Consider the following 10124-nt stretch of genomic DNA (forward strand, 5'->3'; position numbering starts at 1 on the left):
GAGAGGACATGGTCATGGCCATGGAGGCCCCAGCAGTAGGTGACCGAGGAGGTTTGGAGCCCCAGAACCAAGCCAGCCAGGATGGGTGAAGGATGGGAGGTGCTGGTTAGGGGTGGTGAGCAGGGATTAGTTGGCATTAGAAGCCAGAGGAACAGGCAGAGCAAGAGCCAGGCTGCTTGGGAAGCCACCACGGGCAGCTTCGTGGATGGCTCAATGTCCCAGGTGAGCTCCAACACCAGGCAAGGAGGAGGGGCAGCCACCACCATGTCCCACCACCACCACGATGTCCCCACCACCACTGCGATGTCCCCACCACCACCGCGATGTCCCCACTGCCACATCATCCCCACCACGACGTTGACCATCATCAGATCATGCCCTTGCTGCACATGCTGTGAGCGTGGGTTATGGGGTTAGTGGTGAGCACCTATGTTAGAGGAGACACACGCATGCTCGAGGTGCCAGGGTGAAGCTCCACACCTCAGTTCTGCTCCCAGCCCCACCAGACACAGACAGACCCCCACTGGGAGCTGAGCCTCATGGGATGACCAGGTTGGACTTGATGATCTTGAAGGCCTTTTCCAACCTGGCTGATTCTATAGGAAGCCACCACCGCCTGGGCTCACCATGAGCCCTCCAAGCCCTTTCCTGGCCACACCAGGATGTGTCTTCTCCATGGGACATGGCAAACCTTCCCCCATGGAGCAGCAACATGTTTTGGGGTGCTGGTGAGGAAGGTCCCCACAAAGGGGGCTGTGGTAGCACCACAGAACTTCTCCAGCTCCCCATGGAGTGCTCACCATCCGTGTGCACCCGCATGGCCGAGGCCGTGATGTCAGTTGTGACGTTGAAGTAGGGCAGCCACAGGTCCTGTGGGGACAAGACGGGGTGGGTGACACCGTGGGGACACTGTGGGGCTGGTCAGAACCCTCCCCACGGGTGGGTGACCCACCTCGATCTGCTTGTCCTGGAAAACCTTGTTGATGCTGTCATTGAAGGCTGAGCCCGAAAACATGGACGTGATGGGGTAGGTGAGGTCCAGGACGGTCGCAAACACTGAGTTCATGCACTGGAGGAGGAGGAGGAGGAAGGAGGAGAGAGGGAGGAGGAAAAAAGGAAGAAGAGAGAAGGAAGGAGAAGGAAGAGAAAGAAAGAACGAGGAAAAAAGGAAGGAGAAGGAAGGAAAAGTAAGAAAGAAGGAGAAGAAAGGAAGAGAGAAGGAGAAGGAGGACAGAAGTAGGAGAAGGAAGAAGAGAGAAGGAAGAGAAAGAAGGAGGAGAAAGAAAGAGAAAGAAGGAGGAGAAAGAAAGAGAAAGAAGGAGGAGAAAGAAAGAGAAAGAAGGAGGAAAGAGAAAGAGAAAGGAGGAAGTGGAGAGAAGGAAGAAGACAGAAGGACGAGGAGAGAAGGAAAGAAGGAGAAGAAAAGGAGGAAGAGAGGAGAAGGAGGAGGAAAGAGGGAGGAGAGGAGGAGGTGAGAAGGAAGAAGAAAGAAGGGGGAGAAAGAAGAAGAAACAAGGAGAAAGAAAGAGGAGAGAAGGAGGAGGAGAACAAGGGAAGAATGAAGAAGGAGGAAAGAAGGAGGAAAGAAAGAGGAGAGAAGGAGAAAGGGAGGAAGAAGGAGAAAAGAAGGAGAAGAGAAGAAGGAGGGAAGGAGGAAGGAAGGAAAAGACAAGGAGGAAGAAAGAAGAGTAAGAAGAAAAGGAGGAGGAGAAAGAATAATGAGAGAAAAAAAGGAAGAGGAGGAAGAACAAGGTGAGGGAGAAGGAGGAAGAAGAAAGAAGAGGAAAAAAGGAGAGGAGGAAGAGACAGTTAGAATAAGGAGAGAAGGCAAAGGAGGATGAAGAAGAAGAAGAAGGAGATGTACGAAGAAGAGGAAGACGAACAGGAGGAAGGAGACACTTCCACCGCCAGGAAGGTCCTTCCCTGTGGTGGGTCCATGCCCTGGCACCCACCTTGGCCCACTCCCGTGCCCGCTGCATGGTGCTGTCGGCGCAGCGCTCCTCGGCGTAGAGCGCCCCGATGAAGGCGCCGATGGAGGTGCCACCAACCATGTCAATGGGGATCCCCGATTCCTCCATCGCCTTGATCACCCCAATGTGGGAGCAGCCCCTGGATAAAGAGGAGAATGGATGAGATGGGGACCTCCCCACCCCACTAAGTCCCATCCTTGGTGTGGCACCGACCTGGCTCCGCCACCACCCAGGACAAGGGCGATGGTGTTGCCGGTGAGGACACGCGCCAGGCGGGAGAAGTCGCTGTGGATGTCGGCCTTCTTCTTATACAACTTATCATATGTCTCCTGCTGTGGATGGGATGGCCACTGGGTGACAATGAGAGAGGGGGACCACCAAGGTCATCCCGGGGGGACACACACGTACCAGTTTGGCGGGGTTCCGTCGGGTGAAGATGTGCTTGGGACACCTGATGTGGAGGTGACCCGAGCACCAACTGCGCATGTTGAGCCACTCAACGGTGCGGGAAGGGCCGGGACCACCCTCACGGTGGAGGAGAACCAACTGCTTCAGTGCCCGCACTGCTGTGTTCTCCAGCGTCTGCTCCAGCTGTAGAAGCCATCAGCCACCCGCCACGGTGGTGTCCCACCACCTCCTACCTCCTCAACCTCACCTTTCCCACCATTGGCTCTTGGTCACCCATTCCTACGATGAGGATGCAGTCGGCCTGACGGATGCACCGCACGGTCCAGGAGGTCAGGGTGGAGTCAGTCAGGTAGAGGACGATGCGGTGGCTGTCCTCCTGCTGCGCCAACCACCCCGACAGGCGGTACTCCTGGATGCTGCCGAGATGGAGGGGTCAGCTGGTGGCACGGCGCTGGTGGGTCGCTGGTGATGGTCCTCCCCATGGGAGTTACCTTTCCAGCGCCAAGTAGCCAAGGTTGATACGGAGAACGTCGCTGGTGAGGAGCAAAGTGGGACCTGGAAGAGGTGGGATGAGGTCACCGCCATGCTGTGGTCACCACTGTGCCATGGGGTTGTGGTCATCACTATGCTGTGGTCATCCTCGTGCCATGGGGTTGTGGTCACCACCATGCTGTGGTCATCATTGTGCCATGGGGTTGTGGTCACCACTATGCTGTGGTCATCATCATGCCATGGGGTTGTGGTTGCAACCATGTTGTGGTCAACACTGTGCCGTAGGGTTGTGGTCACCACCATGCTGTGGTCATCATCATGTCATGGGGTTGTGGTCACCACCATGCTGTGGTCACCATCATGCCATAGGGTTGTGGTCACCACCATGCTGTGGTCATCATCGTGCCATAGGGTTGTGGTCACCACCATGCTGTGGTCACCATCGTGCCATGGGGTTGTGGTTGCAACCATGTTGTGGTCATCATTGTGCCGTAGGGTTGTGGTCACCACTATGCTGTGGTCATCCTCGTGCCATGGGGTTGTGGTCACCACCATGCTGTGGTCACCATCGTGCCATGAGGTTGTGGTCATGACCACACTGTGCTGTCATGCCAGGAAGCTGTGATGGTCACCATGCCATGGTGCCCACCATGCCACAAGACCATGACTACCTCCATGCCATGGCCACCACTGTGCCATGGGGCTGTGATCACCACCAGACCAGGTCACTGACGTTCCACAGGAGGATGGTCACCTCCACACATTGTGGCCACCACCATGCCATGGTCACCACTGCACTGGCACTCACCAATGGCGTCGAGAGCATGCTTGAGCTCCAGTGAGAAGGCCACAGCAGGGACACTGTCACACACCGGCAGCACCGCCACCGTCGAGAGGTTGCTGGTGGGGTTAATGGGCTCCGAGCTGGAGGCCATGCCCAAGCCAGAGCCTGCATGGACAGGACAAGAGGGAGGTGGACACCTTCCATGTGCTGCTCTGGTGATGGCCACCAGCCTGGAGAAGGCACCTTGTTGTCCCAAATTCTTCTGGGACCTACTTGCAAAGGGCCCGCGGAGCTGCTGAAGGCTTCCCAAGATCTTCTGGCTCAGAAGGTGGATGAGGCGGGTGACAACCTGCAGGAACCAGGATGGGGCCCATGGCATCATTGGACCTGGCAGGGCTTCCTCAGCTAGACCCCAAGCTAGTGTCCCATGTGCCTTTTAGGGTGCCACCACCACCACCACCACCACCCATCCCTCACAGAGGGACACCCATTGAGGTCCTCTACAGACAGCTCTACCAACTGCTGGTTCTAACAAGCCACTGGCTGGAAGGGACACAGGGACATTCTCCTTCCATAGGAAGAGGGTGAAGACCCCAGGATGGAGGATCTGGAGGTACCTGGGGGTATCTGCGCTTGATGTTGTTCAAGGTGCCCTCAGGCAGCTTGGCCAGCTCCGAGTCCCGCACCGCATGGACCGTGGTGGCACGAGGCTGCCGGGTGAGGGCTTCCACCTGCAGTAGAAGACACGTGGCCATGATGCACCATCCAGACGTACGTGGTGTCCACCCCATGGCCCTGCCATGGCTCTCACCACCCCGATGAGGTCTGCCCGGCCGTACTCCCCGACGAGCTCCTTCTTGCCGCTGCCCTTCTGGATGACGGAGCGGAGGCGCCCATTGAGCACGATGTAGGTGCAGTCCGACTTGTCCCCCTGCCTGGGGGACACAAGCAGCGTGTGGAGCTCAGCACCTCAGCCCCCTACCAACGTGGTGCTCCCCAAGGCGAGGTGGGTGCCCATCCCTTGGGACCCACCTGTAGAGTGCCCGCCCGGCCTCCACCGCCATCCAGTCGATGGCAAAGTCCATCTGGCGCACGAAAGGGGACATACGAGCCACCACGATGTGGGCGACAGTCAGCACCACGCTGGGCTGCTCCCGCATGATGCTATAGATCAAGAGCAGGTGGGGGGACCCCCAAGAGATGCCACCACAAGGTTCACCTTGAGAATCCCCTTTGGAATCAACCCTTTGCCCCCAGAGCTCCTCCACTCACTCGTAGAAGTCCATCTTGGACATCTTGAGGAAGGTGCAGTCACGGTTGGCCTTGATGGTGTAGATGAGGGGCTCACCGGTGAGCACGCCCAGTTGTCCCACCATCTCTCCAGGTTGGGTCAAGAAGAGGAAGACGTGTTCAGCCTTGTCAATCATCTGCTGGTACACATGCAGGCAGCCACAGATGACAAAGTAGAGGCTCGCATCCTGCCAAGATGTCACCTCATGACCATTGGAGGCCACCTGAGATCCTCAGCATCACGTGGGGGGTTCTTCTGGTTCTCTTCACAAGGTGTTTTGCACCCTCCAGATGGCTTTGGGGATCGTTCCTGCCCCCCGTCACCCATAGGGCAGGAGTAGGACGAGGAGCACCCAGTGGAGATGGAGGGTGAGGGGAGCAGCTCCCCAAAACCCAAACCAACCTGTTCCCCTTCACAGGCAATGACTGCCCCGGCCTTGGCGCGATAGAGCTGGACACGGTTGTCAAGGAGAGAAGGGTCCTAGAGGGAAGAACGGCATCACATGAAGTGATGGGGACCACCATGAGGAGATAGGGAGCACCATGGAGACCACCATGAGGAGATGGGAACCCACCACAAAATGATGGGGGACCACCACCAGGAGATGGGGACCACCGTGAGGAGATGGGAACCACAACGAGGAGACAGGGGGCTGCTCCAAGGCAATGGGGACAACCACAAAATGATGGAGGAGCATCCCAAAGAGATGGGGGACCACCCCGAGGCCACAGGGATCACCATGAAGTGATGAGGATCCACCATGAGGTGATTGGGAGCCACGACAAAATGATGAGGACCCACCAGAAGGCCACAAGAACCCACCATGAAGCAACATGAACCACTACAAAGCAATAGGGGACCAACATGAAGCGATGAAGCCCACCAAGAAGCCCCAGGGGACCACCACAAAGCCCCAGAGGCACTGTTTCTGCTCTCACCTCCAACTTCATGAGCTTGCCCAGCTCTTGCTTGGCAGTCTCCAAGATGGTGCTGCTCTGGCTGCCCTGGTATGGTCCAACGGGAGGGTTCATAGGTGTGGACTCATCCCTGCCATAGCTGTAGCGGTAAATACCAGATGGTTGCTCCTCCAGCGTCACTGTCTTGCGCTCCTTAGGCTCATGGGAGATGGACTATGGGGAGATGGGACAGCTCCATCACCATCAATGGTCACCCTGGTGGTGCTGGTGAGGGATTTGGGTGGATGCAATCATTAGGATTGGAAGCGATCTCTGGAGATCATCTGGAGAGCTAAGGCAGGGCCACCTACAGCAGGTCACACAGGACTGTGGCCATGGTGGGTTTGGAATGGCTCCAGATCCCCTTGGATCCTGATCCTGACCAGAGGGATGGATCAGCTGCTCCCCCAGCTCCCTATCTCCATCCCAGCTCTGTATCTCCATCCCAGCTCCGTACCTCCATTCTCAGCTCCATGTGTCCATCCCCAGCTCCCTATCTCCATCCCCAGCCCCGTATTTCCATCCCCAGCTCCGTATCTCCATCCCCAGCCCCGTATCTCCATCCCAGCCCCGTATCTCCATCCCAGCTCCGTATCTCCATCCCAGCTCCATATCTCCATCCCAGCTCCATATCTCCATCCCCAGCTCCGTATCTCCATCCCAGCTCCATATCTCCATCCCAGCTCCATATGTCCATCCCCAGCTCCATGTGTCCATCCCAGCTCCGTATCTCCACCCCAGCTCCACATCTCCATCCCCAGCTCTGTATCTCCATCCCAGCTCCGTATCTCCACCCCTTCATCCATGTCACTAAGAAACAAGGTGAAGAAGACCCTGAAGTATCAAGCCCTGGAGAACACCGACTATGGGCTTCCAACTGGATTCTCCTCCATGATCCCAACCCTCTTTACCCGGGAGAAGGTGGGGAAGGTGCTGGTCCTGTCCTCCTGCAGCGACACCGAGATGCGCCCGCGCTCGTAGGCCAGGTCGAAGTCAGAGCGAGGACCCTTCTGGATACCTGCAATGGGTGAAGGTGGGGTCACCAGTGTTCAAGACAAGGGTGTTGGGTGGGGAATGCAGGATGGGGGTGCACAAGGATGGGAGATGCAGGATGAGGGTACACAAGGATGGGAGATGCAGGAGAAAGGGGTAGGAGGATGCTCTGGGGTGGTGGCCACATGAGCTTGGAGGAGATCCACAACCCTGGTGGCCCTACATGACCTCAGGACCCCCTGGTTCCTCCCTCCAGCCTCAGACCCACCAGCAATGTCCACAGGCATGGAGATGCAGCGGCTCATGGTTGGCGTGGGGGGCTCCAGGCCTCCAGCTTTCAGTGGCTCAGCTGCTGGATGAGAGACCACCTTAAGTATGGGCAGCAGAGCCCCTCATCGTGGTGGTCTCACCAGGGGAAGAGGTTCCAGGGCTCCATTCCCAGCTCCTACCTGGCTCCCGGCCCTCATCCATGTGGCCAAGGCCGCGCTTGCCGTGGCGGACGGGGCTGGTGCGGGCAGTGTGGCTGGGCTGTGGGAAGAGCTTTGGTGGTTGCATGTCCTACAACAGGGAGCATCAGGAGGGTTGGGGTTCTCCAGCTCCATCCTATGCTGAGGAGGAACTCACGTGGCTGAAGAGCTCATTGGTCAAGCCAAGGTAGTTGTGCAAAGCCAAGAAGGTGACTCGCTGCAGGCGCACCATGATGATCTAAAGTGGGGGGAAGAAGCCATCAGTGGTCTCCTGGCACCCCAAGGGACCCCCCCACGGTGGTCCCACCAAGCCAGACTCACCTGCACCACCCGTACCAAGCTCTCGGGGTAGTTCTCAAAGATGGTTGAGAAAGCTTCAACTGGCAACCGGAGGATGGTGGAGTTTGCTGCTGCCCGGGCACTCACTGTCTTGTACGGACGCTGGTGGCCCTAGGTGACACACTGAGGTCCATCTCAAGCATGGATGGTCCATCTCGGCAATGGATGAGGGGTGGTGGCAGTTGGGGACTGGCAAAGCTCACTGGTAGCACCAGGCTTTTGGCTGGTGGGGCTTGGGGATGGGCGTGGTTGGGCTTCCAGATGGCCATGGTTGGGCTGCAGGAGTTTGGAGATGGCAATGGTTGGGCTTGGGGATGGCCATGGTTGGGCTGGGAAGGTTTGGAGACATCTGTGGTCAGGTTGGGGACATCCCCCATCAAGCTTAGGGGGTTTGGGGATGGTCATGACCAGGTTTAGGGGGTTTGGGGACAACCATGATCAAGCTTAGGGGGGTTGGGGATGGCCACAATCAAGTTTAGGGGACTTGAAGATGGTTATGACCAGGGTTAGAGGACTTGGGGATGGCCACAGCCAGGTTTAGGGGACTCGGGGCCAACGCTGGCACTGGTACCGTGAGGACATCGAGGATGCTGAGCAGACTGTGCACGCTGTCCCCAGGGAACACCTCCTTCATCACTGTCTCCTTCCCATCCTGCACGGCACAAACCCCCTTTGCTCTTCCCATCTCCATGTCCTGGGTGTCCCCATGCGTCCATCCATCCATCATCCATCCATCCATCCATCCATCATCCATCATCCATCCATTCATCCATCCACCCATCCATCATCCACCCATCCATCCATCCATCCATCACTCTGCCACCTCCCTCTCCCCTGGGTGTCCCCATCCCTCTCTCTGCCACCTCCTGGGTGCCCTTTGGGTGTCTCCATCCATCCCTCAGACACCTCCTGGGTGTCCTCTAGGTGTCCCCATCCATCCATCCATCCATCATCCATCCATCCGTCTGTCCATCCATCCATCCCTCTGCCACCTCCTTCTCCCCTGGGTGTCCCCATCCATCCATCCATCCATCTATCCATCTATCCATCCGTCTGCCCATCCACCCATCCCTCTGCCACCTCCTTCTCGCCTGGGTGTCCCCATCCATCCATCCATCCATCCATCCATCATCCATCCACCCGTCTGCCCATCCACCCATCCCTCTGCCACCTCCTTCTCCCCTGGGTGTCCCCATCCATCCATCCATCCATCATCCATCCATCATCCATCCATCCATCCATCCGCCACCTCCCTCTCCCCTGGGTGTCCCCATCCCTTCCTGTGCCACCTCCATGTCCCCTGGCTATCCCAGTCCATCCCCCCCTGTGCCACCTCCAGGATGTCCCCACCACGCACGGGTTCGGTGAGGATCAGCTCCAGTTTCCCATCCTGCAGCACGTAGATGCTGGAGTCCGGTTGTCCTGGCCGGAAAACGTATTCCCCTTGATGGCACTGCTGGAATACCATGTGCTTGCAGAGCTCCAGGAACAAGGGCTTCTCAAAGTGACCCAGCACCCTGTGGGGACAAGGAGGGGGACAAGAGGTGACATGGAGCCCACCAGGACCTTCTCTGGTCCCTTAGAGCCACCACTGCGATGGGGATGCAGAAGGGAAGAGCATCCTTCAGAAAAGTGGTCCAGCCTGTCCCTATGCAAAGATCCTGATCCTGATCTCAGGGCTGGATCCTGATCCCAAAGGCTGGATCCTTGTCCCCCAGGATCCTGCTTCTGATCCTCAGGGATGGATCCCGACCCCCCCATGATCCAGATCCTGACCCCAGGGCTGGATCCTGCCCCCAAAGGCTGGATCCTGGTCCCCCTTGGTCCTGCTCCAGACCCCCGGGATGGATCCTGCTTCCCTTGGATCCTAACCCTGACCCCAGGGATGGATCCTGATCCTCAGGGATGGATCCTGCTCCCTCTGGATCCTGCTCCTGACCCTCAGGGCTGGATCCTGGTCCTCCTGGACCCTGTTCCTGACCCTCAGGGCTGGATCCTGGTCCCCCTGGACCTTGCTCCAGTCCCCTAGGGATGGATCCTGCCCCCAAAGGCTGGATCCTGGTCCCCCTCGGTCCTGCTCCAAACCCCCGGGATGGATCCTGCTTCCCTTGGATCCTAACCCTGGCCCCAGGGATGGATCCTGACCCTCAGGGCTGGATCCTGAAGCTCCCTAGATCCTGCTCCTGAGCCATAGGGCTGGCTCCTGACCCCAAAGTCTGGATCCTGGTCCCCCTCGGTCCTGCTCCAAACCCCCGGGATGGATCCTGCTTCCCTTGGATCCTAACCCTGACCCCAGGGATGGATCCTGATCCTCAGGGATGTATCCTGCTCCCTCTGGATCCTGCTCCTGACCCTCAGGGCTGGATCCTGGTCCTCCTGGCCCCTGTTCCTGACCCTCAGGGCTGGATCCTGGTCCCCCCGGAC

At 58.0% G+C, this 10124-nt stretch overlaps 1 protein-coding gene across 1 annotated transcript in view; it reads right to left on the reverse strand.

Annotated features, from left to right (window-relative positions):
* The window catches only part of PNPLA6 (patatin-like phospholipase domain containing 6), a gene marked incomplete at its 3' end in the record, with an annotated part of 17716 nt that overhangs the window by 5740 nt on the left and 1852 nt on the right, over positions 1-10124 (reverse strand). Inside the window, exons 5-26 of the mRNA XM_010018613.1 lie at positions 9058-9217; positions 8272-8352; positions 7683-7811; positions 7519-7599; positions 7326-7452; positions 7163-7243; positions 6813-6919; positions 5884-6075; positions 5348-5425; positions 4927-5132; positions 4687-4818; positions 4466-4589; positions 4272-4385; positions 3928-4003; positions 3679-3819; positions 2870-2933; positions 2626-2794; positions 2379-2561; positions 2184-2302; positions 1953-2109; positions 953-1069; positions 801-870 (exon numbers count right to left, since the gene is read on the reverse strand). Of these exons, the coding sequence (XP_010016915.1) occupies positions 801-870; positions 953-1069; positions 1953-2109; positions 2184-2302; positions 2379-2561; positions 2626-2794; positions 2870-2933; positions 3679-3819; positions 3928-4003; positions 4272-4385; positions 4466-4589; positions 4687-4818; positions 4927-5132; positions 5348-5425; positions 5884-6075; positions 6813-6919; positions 7163-7243; positions 7326-7452; positions 7519-7599; positions 7683-7811; positions 8272-8352; positions 9058-9217 (2708 nt within the window). The remainder of the gene's footprint in view (positions 1-800; positions 871-952; positions 1070-1952; positions 2110-2183; positions 2303-2378; positions 2562-2625; positions 2795-2869; positions 2934-3678; positions 3820-3927; positions 4004-4271; positions 4386-4465; positions 4590-4686; positions 4819-4926; positions 5133-5347; positions 5426-5883; positions 6076-6812; positions 6920-7162; positions 7244-7325; positions 7453-7518; positions 7600-7682; positions 7812-8271; positions 8353-9057; positions 9218-10124) is intronic.

This window comes from Nestor notabilis, unplaced genomic scaffold, assembly GCF_000696875.1.
Source record: "Nestor notabilis isolate BGI_N333 unplaced genomic scaffold, ASM69687v1 scaffold13117, whole genome shotgun sequence".
NCBI lineage: Eukaryota > Metazoa > Chordata > Aves > Psittaciformes > Psittacidae > Nestor > Nestor notabilis.